The sequence below is a fragment of the Salvelinus namaycush genome, chromosome 21 (genome assembly GCF_016432855.1).
Source record: "Salvelinus namaycush isolate Seneca chromosome 21, SaNama_1.0, whole genome shotgun sequence".
Lineage (NCBI taxonomy): Eukaryota > Metazoa > Chordata > Actinopteri > Salmoniformes > Salmonidae > Salvelinus > Salvelinus namaycush.
In genome coordinates, this window is record NC_052327.1 from 7,535,727 (window position 1) to 7,557,251 (window position 21,525).

Here is a 21,525-nt window from a genome sequence, read left to right on the forward strand (position 1 = left end):
GTTGTCTTGGCTGAATTTTTAGGGTCGTTGTCCTGTTGGAAGGTGAACCTTCACCCCTGTCTGAGGTCCTGAGCGCTCTGGTGCAGGTTTTCATCAAGGATTTATCTGCACTTTGCTCCGTTAATCTTTGCCTCGATCCTGACTAGTCTCCCAGTCCCTGCCGCTGAAAAACATCCCCACAGCATGATGCTGCCACCAGGTTTCCTCCAGATGTGACGCTTGGCAATCAAGCCAAAGAGTTCAATCTTGGTTTCATTAGACCAGTGAATCTTGTTTCTCATGGTCTGAGAGTCTTTAGGTGCCTGTTGGCAAACTCCAAGCAGGCTGTCAGTACGAGGACACCGGTACATCCTGGTGATAGTGGATTATGCCACCCAGTATCCCGAGGCCATTCCACTATGGGCGGCGGTATCCAAGGGTATCGCCCGGGAGCTGTTCCACCTCGTTAGCAGGGTGGGCATCCCGAACGAGATCTTGACAGACCAAGGTACGGAGTTTATCTCCCACCTCATGAAAGAGTTGTGTGCCCTCCTGCAGATCAAGCAGATCTGGACCTCCGTGTTTCACCCGCAGACGGATAGGCTCGTCGAGCGCTTTAATAAAACGCTCAAAACAGATGCTGCGGAAGGTCATCGAGCAGGACGGGGTGAACTGGGACCAGCTACTACCCCACCTAATGTTCTCAATCTGAGAAACCCCCAACCGTCCACTGGGGCTTCCCCGTTCGAACTCCTCTACGGGAGGATGCCATGAGGCCTACTGGACCTCGCAAAGGAGGTGTGGGAAGCCCAACTGACCCCATTACGCAGCGTGGTAGAGCATGTGGAGATGATGAGGGAGCGGATGACAGCCATATGGCCCATCGTGAGGGAACATATGGAGAAGGCCCAACGCGCCTAAGCCCAGGTCTACAATCTGGGAGCCCAGCCCCGAGAATTCCAGGTGGGAGACAGGGTGCTGGTCTTAATCCCCACGGCTGAAAGTAAGTTCCTGGCAACAAGGCACGGACCATACGAGGTGGTCGAGAAGATGAGACCTGTCAATTACCGCGTACAGCAACCGGGGAGATGGAAAACTCAGATTTACCACGTAAACCTGTTAAAGTGGCACGAGAGAAAAGCCTTGGCAGTGTTATGGTCGGGACCCAGGACACCAACGGGACCAGTGGTGGTCCTGAGCAATGAGGACCTCGATTCGGCCCAGAAGCAAGAGCTCAGGGAGCTTGTTGATCGGAAACACGGCGGTGTTCTCCGAGAAGCCGGACCGCACGACCCTCATTGAACACCACATCCATACCCGGCCAGGCGAAACGGTAAGAAAGAGGCCATATCGGATTCCGGAGGCCCGAAGGAAGGCCGTGAAGCAGGAAGTGGAGGCTATGCTGAGGATGTGGGTCGTTGAAGAGTCCCACAGTGCATGGTGCAGCCCCATCGTGTTGGTTCCCAAACCGGACGGTAGCCTCCGCTTCTGTAACGATTTCCGGGGGGTGAACGACATCAGCTTGTTTGACGCATATCCCATGCCGAGGGTGGACGAGCTCATCGACCGATTGGGAAAGGCCCGGTACATCAGCACCCTTGACCTGACCAAAGGTTATTGGCAGGTACCGTTGGCAGCCTCCTCCCGGGAGAAGACGGCGTTTTCAACACCAGACGGGTTGTATCAGTATCGGGTGCTCCCGTTCGGTCTCCACGGAGCCCCGCCCACATTCCAACGGCTAATGAACAAAATACTTCGACCCCACCAGCAGTACGCAGCGGCCTATTTGGATGACATCATCATCCACAGCCAAGGTTGGGAAGAGCACTTGACGAACCTCCAGGCGGTGCTGGACGCGCTCAGACAAGCCGGGTTGACCGCTAACCCTAAGAAGTGCAAACTAGGTTTCGAGGAGGTGGAGTACCTGGGGTATTTGATCGGACGGGGGAACGTCAAGCCCCAGGAGAGGAAGGTTCACGCGGTGCGTGACTGGCCCGTTCCACGCACCAAGACACAGGTCAAGTCCTTCCTGGGACTGGCAGGATACTGTAGCCGATTTATCAACAACTTTGCGGCTATAGCTTCCCCCCTCACCGATCTAACCAGGGCCCGCCTCCCGACAACAGTGAAATGGACGAACGAGACAGAAGCGGCGTTCAGCCGTCTGAAGGAAGCTCTGTGCTCCCATCCGATTCTCGTAACGCCCGATTTCCAGGTGCCGATGGAGGTCCAGACGGATGCGTGTGATACGGGACTAGGCGCCGCTCTGTCCCAGATACACGATGGGGAGGAACATCCCATCATGTACATCAGCAGAAATCTGGTTCCTAGAGAGAAAAAGTACTCCATTGTGGAGAAAGAGTGTCTAGCGGTGAAGTGGGCGCTAAAACCGCTCAAGTACTATCTGTTGGGTACCCACTTCACCCTGGTTACGGACCATGCTCCCCTGGTCTGGATGGCCAGGGGAAAGGACAAACGATCGGGTTACCAGGTGGTTCTTGTCCCTTCAACGCTTCTCTTTTTCTGTTGTGCACAGGTTTTTTATTTTACCTTTATTTAACTAGGCAAGTCAGTTAAGATCAAATTCTTATTTGATCGGCCTAGGAACAGTGTGTTAACTGCCTTATTCAGGGGCGGAACGACAGATTTGTACCTTGTCAACTCGGGGATTTGAACTTGCAACCTTTCGGTTACTAGCCCAACGCTCTAACCACTAGGCTACCCAGGTCAGGGGCGAAGCATGGAAACGCGGATGCCCTATCGAGAAGGGAGACGTACGTTGCACTGACGACAGTCCCCTCCCCGACAAAGCTATGGGGGGGGGGGGGGGTGGCGTACAGCAGGTCAGCATGCAGAGGCTCATGGGAGAGACCTATCCTTTTCTTTTTGAATTATTATTTAATAAACACCCTTGAAACCGAACTAATCATACTCTGTCCGTGTCTGATCTGTGTAAACGTCTTGACCAAACCCCCTGGTCTGCCACAGTATGCTTAATCCATTAAACTAATGTACAGAATATACAGTTGAAGTCGGAAGTTTAGATACACCTTAGCCAAATACATTTAAACTCAGTTTCACAATTCCTGACATTTAATCAGAGTAAAAATTCCCTGTCTTAGGTCAGTTAGGATCACCACTTTATTTTAAGAATGTGAAATGTCAGAATAATAGTAGAGAGAAAGATTTATTTCAGATTTTATTTATTTCATCACATTCACAGTGGGTCAGAACTTTACATACACTCAATTAGTATTTGGTAGCATTGCCTTCAAATTGTTTAACTTGGGTCAAACATTTCAGGTAACCTCCCACATGCTTCCCACAATTTGTTGAGTGAATTTTGGCCCATTCCTCCTGACAGAGCTGGTGTAACTGAGTCAGGTTCGTAGGCCTCCTTGCTCGCACACACTTTCTCAGTTCTGCCCACATATTTTCTATAGGATTGAGGTCAGGGCTTTGTGATGGCCACTCCAATACCTTGGCTTTGTGGTCTTTAAGCCATTTTGCCACAACTTTGGAAGTATGCTTGGGGTCATTGTCCATTTGGAAGACCCATTTGCGACCAAGCTTTATGTTGCTTCAATATATCCACATAATTTTCCTACCCCATGATGCCATCTATTTTGTGAAGTGCACCAGTCCCTCCAGCAGCAAAGCACCCCCACAACATGATGCTGCCACCCCCGTGCTTCATGGTTGGGATGGTGTTCTTCGGCTTGCAAGCTTCCCTCTTTTTCCTCGAAACATAACGATGGTCATTATGGCCAAACAGTTCTATTTTTGTTTCATCAGACCAGAGGACATTTCTCCAAAAAGTATGATCTTTGTCCCCATGTGCAGTTGTATGCAATGTGAAAAGTGTATGTAACCTTCTGACCCACTGGAATTGTGATACAGTGAATTATAAGTGAAATAAACTGTCTGTAAACAATTGTTGCAAAAATTACTTGTGTCATGCACAAAGTAGATGTCCTAACCGACTTGCCAAAACTATAGTTTGTTAACAAGAAATTTGTGGAGTGGTTGAAAAACGAGTTTTAATGACTCCATCCTAAGTGTATGTAAACGTCCGACTTCAACTGTATTATACGAAATTCCCAAATTCTATAGCATAACGGTAGAGACATGTCTTAAATGTAAAACTAACAATGACACAATAATCCATGTCTCCTGGGAATGCTATGAAGTCCAAAAGTTATAAGCGGAGCTAGAAAGTTGGCTGTCAGAAGTATTACAATGTAAATTTACTAATAATTCGACTGTCTGCATATTTCAAGACATGGTATATGAGGGTGCAGTTAGATACCAGATGGGTTGGACAATACTTTTCTCATCAATCATCTTGACAAAATGTATATTTAAATACTGGAAATCAACCAATCCTCCATTGTTAACACAATGGAAAGGTCAAATGCTTTATTATCTAAATGTTGAAAGTTTGTGGGTGACGGAGAGAAACAAAACGATGCAGTTTGAGGCCATGTGGCAGAGAGTGATGCAGGTGCTGGAGATGGGGGTGTTAGCAGGTAAATTTACACTGTAATTGTAACGGCAGCCTTCCTCCTCTTTGTCTGAAGAGGAGGTGTAGCAGGGATCGGACCAAGACGCAGCGTAGCTCGTGTTCAACATGTTTTTAATAAACAAGACGAAACTGTGAACACTTAAAAAATAACAAAAGTGTCAAACCGAAACAGCCCTATCTGGTGCAGAGAAAACAGAGAGACAGGAAACAACCACCCACAAACCCCAACACAAAACAAGCCACCTATATATGATTCCCAATCAGAGACAACACAAAACACCTGCCTCTGATTGAGAACCATATTAGGCCAAACATAGAAACAGACAAACTAGACACATAACATAGAATGCCCACCCAGCTCACGTCCTGACCAACACTAAAACAAGCAAAACACACAAGAACTATGGTCAGAACGTGACAGTAATACTTCAGACGGCCAACTGTGTAGCCTTTAAGCCACAGGTGTCAAACTCATTCCACGGGGGGCCGAGTGTCTGCGGGTTTTCGCTCCTCCCTTGTACTTGATTGATGAATTAACATCACTAATTAGTTAGGAACTCCCCACACCTGGTTGTCTAGGGCTTTATTGAAAGGAAAAACCAAAAACCTGCAGACACTAGGCCCTCCGTGGAATGAGTTTGACACCCCTGCAAGTTTAAGCTATGGATCATTAGATTGAGACCACACTTAATAGCCTATAATTGTACTTGATATTGTGTGCCCGGCAGAGAATCAGAGATGAGGGGTGGCATCGAGCACACATAGATATATAGCCTAATACTAATTCTAAAACACTGAGAAATATTGAAATTCCATCAATTACAAATTGCATGACCTCCCCTGGACTAGATTTTTAAAAACAAATACTAAACACTCCCTTTAACTGAAATTGAAAAAGTATGACCCACCTCATTTTCCTCCAGGTACCCATTGTGTACATTTCGATACGTCCCTAACACCTTGCCCAAACCGGCTGCGCGCGCACGCTATCGTGCATACATTTATTTTGCCCCCCCACACCAAACGCGATCACGACACTCAGGTTAAAATATCAAAACAAACTCTGAACCAATTACATTAATTTGGGGACAGGTCGAAAAGCATTGTATGGTAATTTGTATGGTAATTTAGCTAGTTAACTTGCACTTGCTAGCTAACGTTAATTTGTCCTATTTAGCTAGCTTGCTGTTGCTAGCTAATTTGTCCTGGGATGTAAACATTGAGTTGTTATTTTAAATGAAATGCACAGGATCTCTACTCTGACAATTAATCCACATATAAAACGGCCAACCGAATCCTTTCTAGTCATCTCTCCTCCTTCCAGGCTTTTTCATCGTTTAAATTATATGGTGATCGCATCTAAACTTTCATTGTATTACCACGACTACCGGCAAAACAGTTCGTCTTTCTATCACCCACGTGGGTATAACCAATGAGGAGATGGCATGTGGTTACCTGCTTCTATAAACCAATGAGGAGATGGGAGAGGCAGGACTTGCAGTGTGATCTGCGTCAGACGCTCGTTGGCGCGCGCAAGCAGCGTGGGTGCAATAATTGAATAACATGGACTTCTAAATTTATTTTGCGACGTGTCCGGTCTGGTCAGCATGTAAGGCTTCAGCATTCTGGCTCTGTTTGAATGTGGCTTGATGGCTCGTTGTTCGTTGCATGCGATCGACTCTGGTCTTGGGGCGGTATGCAGGCTGGGATACATGGCTGCCTGTCAAGCGATGTTCAGGGCTTAAATGCCCCACGAGCTTCTCTCAACCGGCTACGAAAAAGTCACTTCCGGTCGTAACTGTTGCTGCATTCATTTTCTGGTTGGAACTAGGGAACTCGGAAATGTCCGACTTGCTAATAGTTTATAGTTATACACGTGCCGCGTTCAATCAGATTGCAAGTTGGAATTTTCGAGTTTCCTAGTTCTGAATAGCACGTAAACGCGGCATGTATACCGCCTTGTCGAAACCACGTAGTTATGGCGGCGTGCTGTCCTGTTCCGGATTTGTTTGAAGTATGTGTTGACGGCGTCTAGTTGGGACTTTGGCATATTTCGTCAACCAACTTCAATTTGTCAACGTAACTAAGCAAAGTTAGAACTCTATTGTTTGTATTTTATAAGGTCGTTTCCTTTTATACACTTTTCTAGCTTACCAGGGCTAGCTAAACTAGCGACCGAGAACCAGCGAATGCTAGTTGCTACTCGTCTGGATTCATCGCTTTCATTTTTAATGACGGTTTAGCTAGTTTGGCTACTTTTAAAAGTTTTTTTTCCCCCCATTCAATTTCAATCGAGTGTAGCGAAAGTAGGATTTGAACTGAGCACACGATTGCTATTGGCTGGTGTCTTTATTTGACCTGCAGCTGCAGGTTCTGGAGGGAAGAGCCTGGGGTCCCGACTCAACCGGAGTCTCTCGGGCTGTACCGCTATTTGTGCTTAGAATACTGTTTGAGTGACTGTCAGAATGCTGAAGACCCGTCAGTGTTTACTTGGCATTCGCACTTTCCTCGGAGTGACGTCTAGAATATGGGGGTTTATTCTGTACATACTCAGGAAACATTTAAGGACGGTGAGTATTCTAGAACTTAATATGTAATACATTGTCCCCTACTATGGGATTTCCCTAATCAATATCACTCGGATAACCGATACTGATAGTTGGATAAACTAATAACACACACTTGGCCCATTTGGACTTGCCAATGCTCTTGAGACGGTCCATCTGAAGCTCACACACACACACACACACACACACACACACACACACACACACACACACACCAATATATATATATATTGAAAGGTATGAATGGTACTTCTACAGTACTATATGATAACTGAAATCTTGGTAATATTTCAAAGACCTCTAGGAAAACTGTCATACAGGTGTAATCCATATCCATACGGTTTGTCTTGACATGCGCTACCAGAATTTCAGTGACCCTGCGATGCATTCCTCACAATGGCCAGCAGAGAAACACTAACACTGAATCCTAACGTGTCCTGCCATGACCCATAACTGTGTTATTAGACAGTAAAAGTGATTTGTAGCCACTGCAACTATCTGACTGTGAGTATACACTTACGCCTACTGAAATGAGTTCTTTACTTCTTGGTTTTGCTCATGCTAGGAAAGCAGAGAATGCATTGCACAGGAAGAAGCTGTACTCTGACGCCTGTCATGGACAGTGTTTATGACACTGTATGAACATGGTGATGATTGGACTCGGGACTTTGGATACGAATTAGATGTTTCAGGTGTAACTAAGCAGAGCTGGGAACTCTATACACACTCTGAAATAGTGCCATTTTTTCATACTTGAAAATAAGAAAGGGAAGAGCAGTGGATAAACCAAAACATCTGAATCTGACTACACTTTTTTACAAAAAAGTACAAATGCTGTCTTTTACAAGACCTAAACCAAGTTCTCTCATAAAATATGATTATAATTTTTCCTCAAATATTTTATTACCAGTTTAGCTGACAGTATATTGCCTAGTAGAAATCCTTGCTGGATAGATGGTTGTGTATTCCCTCTCTGTTGACTCACTGTAGTGTAACCTAGAGCTTCCCATCTGTTCAGGTGGGATAATGGCTCTTCAGACAAGCAAACCCCTCTCTGTTGACTCCCTGTAGTGTAACCTAGAGCTTCCCATCTGTTCAGGTGGGATAATGGCTCTTCAGACAAGCAAACCCTCTCTGTTGACTCACTGTAGTGTAACCTAGAGCTTTAATGGCTCTTCAGACAAACAACCCATTTGTATGACCTTTCCCTGTTTTATGTAACCACTTGACCAAGTGGGGTATTTTCTTCAACCAGCCAACTATAATCAGCGTGGTAAGCTCTATTAACCACTCACTCCATTGTTCAGCTGATCCTATAACAACTTTTTGCTGCAGAACCGAACCAATCCACTGTAGTAGGAAAAGGAGAAGGCAATAGCTTGCATACTGCTGACTTCACACCGTATTCACACAGCATGGTACGCTGGACATTCTGTCAATAAAGCGTGGTGACTGAGCAGGTTTTTTGTTTTTATCAGCTCTACAGTACAAGCTAAAGTGTCCTACTCTATCTGTGTGTGTGCACAAAGGTCTCACAAGGCTGCCTGCCTTGAAACGACCCTGTTGCGTCGCGTCTGTTTGACAGTCCTGGACAGCTGAGGATGTGTGTACATGTGTGCTTGCATATGTGTGTTAAATATAGCCCCGGTGCAGAGGGCAAATTGAAGTGTGATTCCTGGAGGAGAACCTATGTTCCTATGTTGGAGGAATATTTGAAAGAAGTGGAGCAGTGCCCAACTGTGTTGGTGTCATTGGAACTTCATTTCACTATATGTCTGGAACCCGTTGAAATCGTAGGTAATTCCAGGTGCAAAGTTTTAAAAAAAATCTATATTTGACAACTCCAGCACACTGCTATTGCTCTACAATGTATTTAACAAATGGCCTAACCTTATTGTGTTTATAAAAACGACTTTTTGGAATTTGTCATTCTTCAGGTTCTCAATTGTGACAGTTGCTCATCTCTTCCTGTGCAGGTAATCCAGTACCAAACAGTACGTTATGACACATTACCTCTGTCGCCTGTGTTCATAAACCGACTCAGTAAGTATCCTGTTTATTTTCAACAATGCTATAATAATCATATATTTATTTTATATAGAGCTTTTTCATTATACAGATCATCTCAAAGATGCTTAAAAACAATAGTCACACCCGGCTGTGATTGGGAGTTCCATAGGGCGGCGCACAATTGGCCCAGCGTCGTCCGGGTTTGACCGGGGTAGGCCGTCATTGTAAATAAGAATTTGTTCTTAACTGACTTGCCTAGTTAAATAAAGGTGAAATACAAATATTTTTTTTATGTAGTTCTTTGGATGAAAAAAGTCAGTAAGACAGGTCCGGGTCATCAGGCCAGCCCTTGCAATCCCCAGCTTCTCTGCAGACTCAGTGGGTAGATACTCCTCAAACAACATGTTGCACCCACCTGTGTGAAGCCGGTTATCCTCTAGATTTCTATAGGGCGCCAATTATTGGGATAGTCCTCCTTGGAGTGAGAGATCCACTACAACAAGCCTCTGTGATGTCCAAGCCTGTGCTATCTCCAGTTTCATATCAAATGAAAGCTAGTTAGCCTCTGGGCAAAACTAACTCTTGCCGGTCTTATGACACCGTTGAATCGGTATATAAATAATCCAAATTTACAAGACTAACAAAATCCAATAAAAAATCCAATAAAGAAAACACAAACAATAAAATATTTAACATTTTTAGAGGAGCTCTCTGCCTAGTCTACTTCATGGTGCCATGGCAACCACAAACTAATAATGTCTCATAAGAAGGTCAAATGTTCTTAGCCTGGTCCCAGATCTTTTGTGCTGTCTTGACAACTCTTAATGTCGCTATCATGATTGGCATGACATTGACAGTAAGAGTTGGCGTGAGGGAACAAACAGATCTGGGACCAGGCTATGAAACCAGGGATTTATGGCTTAGGCAGAAATTGATACATTTGAGGTTACTTGTTTAGTTTTTCTCTCTGGTGTTGAATGTGATTGCGCTCTTGCTCATCAGATGCCGTTAAGAGGAAGATTCTGGTGCTGGACCTCGACGAGACCCTAATTCACTCCCACCATGACGGGGTGATGAGACCCACAGTGAGACCAGGCACTCCCCCAGACTTCATCCTAAAGGTAATGGCCTATACGTTTGCTGTCTGACTGATTTATTAACATCACCTTGTCAACACACACACCAGACTGACTAATACTCATTGTTCACTCATTAACTCCAGGAATATGTTTCCTAACCTTACCTGCTCTCTTATTCTCATTCTCCCTCATTATTTATTTATTTCTCTCTCCTGTGAAGGTGGTAATCGACAAACATCCTGTCAGGTTTTTTGTACATAAAAGACCGCATGTGGACTTCTTCTTAGAAGTGGTGAGTGATAGTGCCTTTTGTGTCAATATCCAAATACTTATTCTTATAGACTAGTAAACATGGACATGCTGTATCACAACCGACCGTGATTGGGAGTCTCATAGGGCGGCGCACAATTGGCCCGGCGTCGTCTGGGTTTGACCGGTGTAGGCCGTCATTGTAAATAAGAATTTGTTCTTAACCGACTTGCCTGGTTAAATATATATATATATTTTTTAAATTGTCTATGTAAATGAGTTTCATGTGTTTGTAGGTTTTCAAGAGGCTAAGGAAATTCTAAGTCTGTGTTTATTCTCTCTACCGTAGCTCTTGGGGATGAGGATACATGTGTGAAAAGTGCATTGAGCTGGCATCAATTATCAACTGGGGTTGTAGACTACAGTTCATTCATTTGTAATTGATTAATCACGTGTACCTATCTTGAACACATTTGTCTGGTGGTTCTCTCTTGCCTGTTTGTTTGTGTGCCTGTTTGTTTCTCTCTTAGGTAAGTCAGTGGTATGAGCTGGTGGTTTTCACGGCCAGTATGGAAATCTATGGCTCAGCTGTGTCTGACAAGCTAGACAAGGACAGGGACATCCTGAAACGAAGATACTACAGACAGGTAAACAAACCTACTGACACGTTCACTTCATCTCTGTACAGTTATGCACCCTGCTCAGTCTTACACTCTAAAGGGCTGGTTTCCTGGACACAGGTTAAGCTTAAGTCCTAGACGAAGCACTTTCAATTCACTTTTAATTCTGTGTCCAGGAAACTGGCCCTGAATGTCTATTTGTCATTATTTAGAGCAGGGGTGTCAAATATACGGCCCGCGCCGGATCTGGCCCGCAAGCCCATTCAATCCGACCTGCGGGTGGTTTGAGAAAAAAAACCTCTGTCAATCAACATTGAAATGACGAAAACCAAATCGAAACTGTGTAGAAATGATAATGGACCTACATTTATAGTCTCTTCACTCTGTCCAGCTTGATAACAGTCAGCAGTCAGGGAGCATCGGCATTTTCAAAAGCAATGGATAGAGGACTATGAAGACCGAATGTGGTCTGTGGGGCAACATTTGTTTGACACACCTGATTTAGAGGTTCTCTCTAGGAAGGATGTACAGTTAGACTTGTCACTCATTTGTCAACATGTACAACTCTAGTTTATTCCTCCTTTTCTTTTCTCTGTATAGCACTGTACATTGGATCTGGGTAGTTATATTAAAGATCTTTCTGTGGTGCACAGCGATCTATCTAGTGTAGTCATCCTGGACAACTCGCCCGGGGCCTACCGCAGCCACCCTGGTAAGCAACTGCTATGATGTTATATTTACTATATGTACAGCGCCTTCAGAAAGTATTCAAAACCCTTGACCTTTCCCACATTTGTTGTTACAGCCTGAATTTGAAATAGATTACATTTTGATTTTGTGTCAATGATCTAGACACAGTACCACTTCATCTCAAAGTGGAATTTCGATTTTACAAATTAAGTAAAAATGAAAAGCTGAAATGTCTTAAGTCAATAATTATTAAACCCCTTTTATGGCAAGCCTAAATAATTACATGAGTACATATTTGCTTAACAAGTCATATAAGTTGCATGGACACACTCTGTGCAATAATAGTGTTTAACGTGATTTTTGAACGCCTACCCCATCTCTGTACCACACACATACAATTATCTGTAAGGTCCCTCAGTCAAGAAGTACATTTCAAGCACACATTCAACCACAAAGATCAGGGAGGGTTTCCAATGCCTCACAAAGAAGGGCACCTATTGGTAGATGGGTGAAACTAAAAAAATATTGAATATTCCTTTGAGCATGGTGAAGTGATCAATTGCGCTTTGGACGGTGTATCAATACACCCAGTCACTACAAAGATACAGGCGTCCTTCTTAACTCAGTTGACAGAGAGGAAGGAAACCGCTCCGGGATTTCACCATGAGGCCAATGGCGATTTTAAAACCGAGTTAAATGGCTGTGATCGGGGAAAAGTGAGGATGGATCAAAAAGACGAAATCCAACGTTCCTTAGTGGTCTAGTTACAGTTTTGACTTAAATAGTCTTGAAAATCTATGGCGAGACTTGAAAATGTCAGTCTAGCAATGATTAACAACCAACTTGACAGAGCTTGAAGAATTTTTTAAATAATCATGTGCAAATATTGTACAATCCAGGTATGCAAAGCTCTTAGAGACTTACCCAAAAACAATCACAGCTGTATTTGCTGCCAAAAGTGATGTTGGACGATTAGGTCTGGCTCGCAGTCAGCATTCCAATTCATCCCCAAAAAAGGTATTCGATAGGGTTGAGGTCAGGGCGCTGTGCAGGCCAGTCAAGTTCTTCCACACTGATCTCGACAAACCATTTCTGTATGGACCTCGCTTTGTGCACGGGGACATTGTCACGCTGAAACAGGAAAGGGCCTTCCCCAAACTGTTGCCTCAAAGTTGGAAGCACAGAATCATCTAGAATGTCATTGTATGCTGTAGAGTTAACATTTCCCTTCACTGGAACTAAGGGGCCTAGCCCAAACCATGAGAAAACAGCCCCAGAACATTATTTCTCCACCAAACTTTACAGTTGGCACTATGTATCTGGGCAGGTAGCGTTCTCCGGTCGGACTGCCAGATGTTGAAGCATGATTCATCACTCCAGAGAACGCGTTTCCGCTCCTCCAGAGTCCAATGGCGACGAGCTTTACACCAGTCCAGCTGACACTTGGCATTGCACATGGTGATCTTAGGCTTGTGTGCGGCTGCTCGGCCATGGAAACCCATTTCATGAAGCTCCTGACGAACAGTTATTGTGCGGACGTTGCTTCCAGAAGCCGTTTGGAACTGTAGTGAGTGTTGCAACCGAGGACAGGCGATTTGTTACACACTACGCGCTTCGCACTCAATAGTCCTGTTCTGTGAGCTTGTGTTGCCTACCACTTACAGTTGACCGGGGCAGCTCTAGCAGGGCAGACATTCGACGAACTGACTTGTTGGAAAGGTGGCATCCATCATGGTGCCACGTTGAAAGTCACTGAGCTCTTCAGTGAGGCCATTCTACTGCCAATGTTTGTCTATGGAGATTGCATGGCTGTGTGCTCGATCTTATACAACTGTCAGCAACGGATGTGTCTGAAATAGCCAAATCCGCTAATTTGAAGGGGTGTCCCCATACCTTTGTATATGTATTGTATATTTGTGTTTTATTTTTCATAAATGTTTTTTTTATTTTTATCGTATCATTTTTCTTTCACTTTGACGTAACAGTTGACATCCCATTTTGCAAAATAACAATGTGTAAAGTCAAGGTGTGTGAATACAAGGCTCTGTACGTGTGCTGCAACTCACACAGCCAAATACACTTTAGATATATTCCCATCTACCACACTATTATTCCAAGCTAAGTTTCAAACGGGGCTTTTCTTCTATCATCATGAATCTGCCCTGTCTCATAACATCTCCGTGTTCGCCTCGCAGACAACGCAATACCCATCAAGTCGTGGTTCAGCGACCCAAGCGACACAGCTCTTCTGAACCTGCTACCCATGCTAGACGCTCTGAGGTATGTCTCAAAGATGTTACACCTGCGATGAGCGGCCAAGACGAGCGATACCTCGTAACTCATTAGTCGGTTGTTTTCCATAGTAATGCTCCAGTTTCTCTTCCCTCTTCCTCTCAATCTCAGGTTCACCTCAGATGTCCGGTCCGTCCTCAGTCGAAACCTCCATCAGCATCGGCTGTGGTGATTCGCCATCGGCGCCAGCCTCAGCAGCTCCACTTCCTCTTTTTAGAATGCCTTCTCTGCTGGTTGTTGCTCCACCAACCCACCCCCGCTCAGCCCACATCTCCTCCCAGCTCCGTGGTGTGACCCCTTTTAAGAAGGGTGAGGACAAAGACTGGGGACCACAAATTCCCGAGGGGGAAGCTACGTATAAAGAAGGAAAACAAAAGTGGAGAGGGCAAACTTATTTTTATTTTTCCTGAATGGAAACTCTTGCCTTAAAGTCCTTGGATTGTGGGAGTGCATGTTGAGTGTGTTTGTGTAAACATGTGAGAGTATGCTTGCATTAGTCACTTTTTTTGTTGTTGATGATGAAATATGAAATCTTTTTAACTATTGACTATGGAAATACTGATTTTGAGACAATGAAGAAACCAGTCCTTCCTTATTTCCCGAAAAATTACTTGAATGTTGTGTAGTTAATAGAGAAGTAAAATTTTGACCCTACTTCTCCATCCACAGAGCAAAGTTAAGTTTTATTTTCATCAAGCTTTGTATTCATGAGCATGTTTTCTTCCTTGGACTTTTTCAAGCCTGATCTACTCCCATTCTCTTTAAACCATGTACCATGTACACTTTATCCCATTTCCTTCAATGTAACTCCAACATCCTGGCCCATTGGAAAAATGTAAGCTAAGGCCTTTGGCGGGTTTCTTTCGGTCAGACATCAAATCGATCAGTTTCCAATAAATTGCTTGGCATCATACTATTTTACTGACCTTAATTCATGATTGTTGTCTCATGTTTTACTTGCTTATATTTTGTGAGCTTTATTCGCTGCGTTTCATGGTGAATCTCTGAAACATACATTTGAGCAATATTTAAAAAAAATATTGGCTGACATGGATCCATACGGTCTATGCATGGATCACACACAGCTGTGTTTGACTCGTGACTATTCTGCATTTATTAATTATTTAATTGATAGAATTTTCCTGTCAGTGGAAATACATTTTCTGACGTACAGGTCTTTCATCCAACCTGGAGCAGGACAGCAGGGTTTGAATGGGGCAAGTGTCCAGGGGGTGTTTCCTGAAAAGGGACCCCTTCTCATTTAGTCCTGTGAACTTGCCAAAACCTGTGATATTGACCATGATATTGCAATACGGTGTAATTGCAGACTGTTATTTGGGGCGTTTCTCGATATCAACGCCCATTAGTACCTGCCATTGGTTAGTTCCCACACTGTCCCAAACCGTTTATAATCGAGGAAACTTATTTTTTACTTGAGTGAGTTTATTTTATTTTTACAGGGACAGTGCACATTAATCAACGTTTCAGTAAAAGTGACGGTTTTAGCCAGCCGGCTAATTTTCAACCGCAGTCCCTGGGCAAGTTATTAAAAACAATTACAATATAGACAATCATTGAGCAGTGAGCACACGCAGAGCAACATAGGACAAGCAAGACATAGCAACAGGACAAGCAGGATGTAGCATACAGACAGAGCAACATAGAACAAAAGGCAGCAAGACAAAATTCATAAAAGCAACAAAGTATTTCCACACCTCACAAGCAACAGACATGGAAAGCGGCAATACACAGCTCGGGATTACATTCACAAATCTGATTGACCTTTATCCATGTCTTCATGCATTTTGTGAAAGTGTGATATGTGGTGCAGTTATGTGTGTCTGATGGCAGTGTATTCCAGACATGGGAAGCTCTCACAGAGAAAGTGGATTTACTAAAGGTGCTTTTCCTTAGTCACCTCTCATGGCAGACCTTGTGGATCTGCTGCTGGTTTTCTGTTTAACAAAAATACTGAGTGGAGGGGGAGCCAGGCCATTTAGGATCTTGAATACAAGACATGCGTCGGTGTATTGCACAAGATTTTCCCAACTCAGGAGCTCATGCTTTCTGAGGATGTAACAGTGATGATGGCTATTGGGCTTCCTATCAAACACTTTGAGAGCCTGTTTGTAGACAGACTGAATAGGTTTTAATGTTGTAAATCTAAAAGTAACTTGTATTACCATTGCCAACTATGTAAAATAGTCTACATAAAGCCAACACATAAAAACATTGTAGCCTGCAGGTGGAAAATATCCTGATTTTAAAAATCCTATAAATCACATTGGCTACGCATGGTCTGTGTTGTGACTTTCATTAATCTGATGACTGTTATTTATTTAATCCACTAACTATGTTTAATCGTTACTTGATTAAATTAATCATGTAACAATAAACTCATTAGGATTTGGGGCACCACAGAAGAAGTTGTTTAACGAGTTACCATCTAGCGAATTAAACTCTAGAAGATATATAAATTATACAGTGGGAATAAAAAGTATGTGAACCCTTTAGAATTACCTGGATTTCTGCATAAATTGGTCATAACATTTTGATATGATCTCCATCTAAGTCACAACAATAGACAAACACAGTCTGCTTAAACTAATAACACACAAATAATTATGAATGTTCATGTCTTTACTGAACACACCATGTAAATATTCACAGTGCAGGTTGGAAAAAGTATGTGAACATTTGGATTTAACAGGTTGACCCTCCTTTGGCAGCAATAACCTCAACCAAATGTTGTCTGTAGTTGCGGATCAGACCTGCACAATGGTCAGGAGGAATTTTGGACCATTCTTCTTTACAAAACTGTTTCAGTTCTACAATATTCTTGGGATGTCTGGTGTGAACTGCTCTCTTGAGGTCATGCCACAGCATCTCAATCAGGTTGAGGTCAGGACTGACTGGGCCACTCCAGAAGGAGTATTTTCTTCTGTTCAAGCCATTCCGCATTCCGCTTCGCTCCACAGGTAGTATTACATTTCATTTCATTACAGTACAATGGTTTGATTTGTTTGATCTTAGCTAGCTACATAGCCGTCTTTGTATCAAAGATAATTGTGTAGTTTAGAGTAATTATTGAGGTTCACTAGCCAGCTATTTTCGTCCTTCTAACGTAACGTAGTCACAACTGCTAGCTAGCCAGCTAGCCAGCTAGCCACCGAATAGCAGCACTGTATAAACTATTACATTACAACGGAACGACTTGATTAGTGTAGTGTTAGCTAGCTACATAGTTGTCTTTGCTGTCTTTGTATCTAAGATAATTGTGTAGTTTAGAGTAATTATCGGTTAGCTAGCCAGCTATTTTCGTCCGCCGCGCTGCCGTTCTCCTACCTAGTCAACACTGCTAGCTAACACTGCTAGCTAGCCAACTCCTACCGAATAGCAACACTGTAGAAACTATTACATTACAACGGAACGACTTGATTAGCGTAGTGTTAGCTAGCTACATAGTTGTCTTTGCTGTCTTTGTATCCAAGATAATTGTGTAGTCTAGAGTAATTGTCGAGGTTACCTAGCCAGTTAGAGGTTACCTAGCCAGCTACACTTTCAAACAAAGTCAACAACGCAGCCACTGCTAGCTAGCCTATTTCACCAGCCAGCAGTACTATATCATTTTAGTCAATAAGATTTTTTGCAACGTAAGCTTAACTTTCTGAACATTCGAGACGTGTAGTTTCGAATATTGAGACGTGTAGTTTCGAGATTGTCATTCCAATCTCCTTTGCATTAGCATAGCCTCTTCTGTAGCCTGTCAACTATGTGTCTGTCTATCCCTCTTCTCTCCTCTCTGCACAGACCATACAAACGCTTCACACCGCGTGGCCGCTGCTACTCTAACCTGGTGGTCCCAGCGCGCACGACCCACGTGGAGTTCCAGGTCTCCGGCAGCCTCTGGAACTGCCGATCTGCGGCCAACAAGGCAGAGTTCATCTCAGCCTATGCTTCCCTCCAGTCCCTCGACTTCTTGACACTGACGGAAACATGGATTACCACTGATAACACTGCTACTCCTACTGCTCTCTCCTCGTCTGCCCACGTGTTCTCGCACACCCCGAGAGCTTCTGGTCAGCGGGGTGGTGGCACTGGGATCCTCATCTCTCCCAAGTGGACATTCTCTCTTTCTCCCCTGACCCATCTGTCTATCGCCTCCTTTGAATTCCATGCTGTCACAGTTACCAGCCCTTTCAAGCTTAACATCCTTATCATTTATCGCCCTCCAGGTTCCCTTGGAGAGTTCATCAATGAGCTTGACGCCCTGATAAGTTCCTTTCCTGAGGATGGCTCACCTCTCACAGTTCTGGGTGACTTTAACCTCCCCACGTCTACCTTTGACTCATTCCTCTCTGCCTCCTTCTTTCCACTCCTCTCCTCTTTTGACCTCACCCTCTCACCTTCCCCCCCTACTCACAAGGCAGGCAATACGCTTGACCTCATCTTTACTAGATGCTGTTCTTCCACTAATCTCATTGCAACTCCCCTCCAAGTCTCCGACCACTACCTTGTATCCTTTTCCCTCTCGCTCTCATCCAACACTTCCCACACTGCCCCTACTCGGATGGTATCGCGCCGTCCCAACCTTCGCTCTCTCTCCCCCGCTACTCTCTCCTCTTCCATCCTATCATCTCTTCCCTCTGCTCAAACCTTCTCCAACCTATCTCCTGATTCTGCCTCCTCAACCCTCCTCTCCTCCCTTTCTGCATCCTTTGACTCTCTATGTCCCCTATCCTCCAGGCCGGCTCGGTCCTCCCCTCCTGCTCCGTGGCTCGACGACTCATTGCGAGCTCACAGAACAGGGCTCCGGGCAGCCGAGCGGAAATGGAGGAAAACTCGCCTCCCTGCGGACCTGGCATCCTTTCACTCCCTCCTCTCTACATTCTCCTCTTCTGTCTCTGCTGCTAAAGCCACTTTCTACCACTCTAAATTCCAAGCATCTGCCTCTAACCCTAGGAAGCTCTTTGCCACCTTCTCCTCCCTCCTGAATCCTCCTCCCCCTCCTCCCCCCTCCTCCCTCTCTGCGGATGACTTCGTCAACCATTTTGAAAAGAAGGTCGACGACATCCGATCCTCGTTTGCTAAGTCAAACGACACCGCTGGTTCTGCTCACACTGCCCTACCCTGTGCTTTGACCTCTTTCTCCCCTCTCTCTCCAGATGAAATCTCGCGTCTTGTGACGGCCGGCCGCCCAACAACCTGCCCGCTTGACCCTATCCCCTCCTCTCTTCTCCAGACCATTTCCGGAGACCTTCTCCCTTACCTCACCTCGCTCATCAACTCATCCTTGACCGCTGGCTACGTCCCTTCCGTCTTCAAGAGAGCGAGAGTTGCACCCCTTCTGAAAAAACCTACACTCGATCCCTCCGATGTCAACAACTACAGACCAGTATCCCTTCTTTCTTTTCTCTCCAAAACTCTTGAACGTGCCGTCCTTGGCCAGCTCTCCTGCTATCTCTCTCAGAATGACCTTCTTGATCCAAATCAGTCAGGTTTCAAGACTAGTCATTCAACTGAGACTGCTCTTCTCTGTGTTACGGAGGCGCTCCGCACTGCTAAAGCTAACTCTCTCTCCTCTGCTCTCATCCTTCTAGACCTATCGGCTACCTTTGACACTGTGAACCATCAGATCCTCCTCTCCACCCTCTCCGAGCTGGGCATCTCCGGCGCGGCTCACGCTTGGATTGCGTCCTACCTGACAGGTCGCTCCTACCAGGTGGCGTGGCGAGAATCTGTCTCCGCACCACGTGCTCTCACCACTGGTGTCCCCCAGGGCTCTGTTCTAGGCCCTCTCCTATTCTCGCTATACACCAAGTCACTTGGCTCTGTCATATCCTCACATGGTCTCTCCTATCATTGCTATGCAGACGACACACAATTAATCTTCTCCTTTCCCCCCTCTGATAACCAGGTGGCGAATCGCATCTCTGCATGTCTGGCAGACATATCAGTGTGGATGACGGATCACCACCTCAAGCTGAACCTCGGCAAGACGGAGCTGCTCTTCCTCCCGGGGAAGGACTGCCCGTTCCATGATCTCGCCATCACGGTTGACAACTCCATTGTGTCCTCCTCCCAGAGTGCTAAGAACCTTGGCGTGATCCTGGACAACACCCTGTTGTTCTCAACCAACATCAAGGCAGTGACCCGTTCCTGTAGGTTCATGCTCTACAACATTCGCAGAGTACGACCCTGCCTCACACAGGAAGCGGCGCAGGTCCTAATCCAGGCACTTGTCATCTCCCGTCTGGATTACTGCAACTCGCTGTTGGCTGGGCTCCCTGCCTGTGCCATTAAACCCCTACAACTCATCCAGAACGCCGCAGCCCGTCTGGTGTTCAACCTTCCCAAGTTCTCTCACGTCACCCCGCTCCTCCGCTCTCTCCACTGGCTTCCAGTTGAAGCTCGCATCCGCTACAAGACCATGGTGCTTGCTTACGGAGCTGTGAGGGGAACGGCACCTCCGTACCTTCAGGCTCTGATCAGGCCCTACACCCAAACAAGGGCACTGCGTTCATCCACCTCTGGCCTGCTCGCCTCCCTACCTCTGAGGAAGTACAGTTCCCGCTCAGCCCAGTCAAAACTGTTCGCTGCTCTGGCACCCCAATGGTGGAACAAACTCCCTCACGACGTCAGGTCAGCGGAGTCAATCACCACCTTCCGGAGACACCTGAAACCCCACCTCTTCAAGGAATACCTAGGATAGGATAAAGTAATCCTTCTAACCCCCCCCCCCCCCTTAAAGAGTTAGATGCACTATTGTAAAGTGGTTGTTCCACTGGATATCATAAGGTGAATGCACCAATTTGTAAGTCGCTCTGGATAAGAGCGTCTGCTAAATGACTTAAATGTAAATGTAAATGTAATTCTGTTGTTGATTTACTTCTGTGTTTTGGGTCATTGTCCTGTTGCATCACCTAACTTCTGTTGAGCTTCAATTGGCAGACAGATAGCCTTACATTCTCCTGCAAAATGTCTTGATAAACTTGGGAATTCATTTTTCCAGTGACGATAGCAAGCTGTCCAGGCCCTGAGGCAGCAAAACAGCCCCAAACCATTATGCTCCCTCCACCATACTTACAGTTGGGATGAGGTTTTGATGTTGGTGTGCTGTGCCTTTTTTTCTCCACACATATTGTTGTGTGTTCCTTCCAAACACAACTTTAGTTTAATCTGTCCACAGAATATTTTGCCAGAGCGCTGTGGAACATCCAGGTGCTCTTTTGCGAACTTCAGACGTACTACAATGTTTTTTTTGGACAGCAGTGGCTTCTTCCATGGTGTCCTCCCATAAACACCATTGTTTAGTGTTTTACGTATTGTAGACTCGTCAACAGAGATGTTAGCATCTTCCAGAGATTTCTGTAAGTCTTTCGCTGACACTCTAGGATTGTTCTTAACCTCATTGAGCATTCTGCGCTGCGCTCTTGCAGTCATCTTTGCCGGACGGCCACTCCTAGGGAGAGTAGCAACAGTTCTGAAATTTCTCAATTTCTCCACTCCTAGCG

General features: G+C 45.1%; 1 protein-coding gene across 1 annotated transcript; it reads left to right on the plus strand.

Moving 5' to 3' along the window:
• The first annotated feature begins 6,435 nt into the window (after positions 1–6,435).
• Positions 6,436–14,927, plus strand: LOC120066039 (CTD nuclear envelope phosphatase 1A-like). The gene is made up of 8 exons (XM_039017106.1): positions 6,436–7,074; positions 9,048–9,114; positions 10,084–10,202; positions 10,381–10,452; positions 10,940–11,056; positions 11,630–11,741; positions 13,915–13,999; positions 14,123–14,927. The coding sequence occupies exons 1-8, from the start codon at positions 6,970–6,972 to the stop codon at positions 14,181–14,183; spliced, it is 738 nt and encodes a 245-aa protein (XP_038873034.1). The 5' UTR covers positions 6,436–6,969; the 3' UTR covers positions 14,184–14,927.
• Positions 14,928–21,525: the final 6,598 nt, after the last annotated feature.

Bases quoted from the DNA above. Each gene is read 5' to 3' on its own strand.
- LOC120066039 (XM_039017106.1), top strand. From the start codon at position 6,970: ATGCTGAAGACCCGTCAGTGTTTACTTGGCATTCGCACTTTCCTCGGA. The intron at 9,115-10,083 runs GTAAGTATCCTG...CTTGCTCATCAG, and splicing joins TGTGTTCATAAACCGACTCA to ATGCCGTTAAGAGGAAGATT. The intron at 11,742-13,914 runs GTAAGCAACTGC...TTCGCCTCGCAG, and splicing joins GGCCTACCGCAGCCACCCTG to ACAACGCAATACCCATCAAG.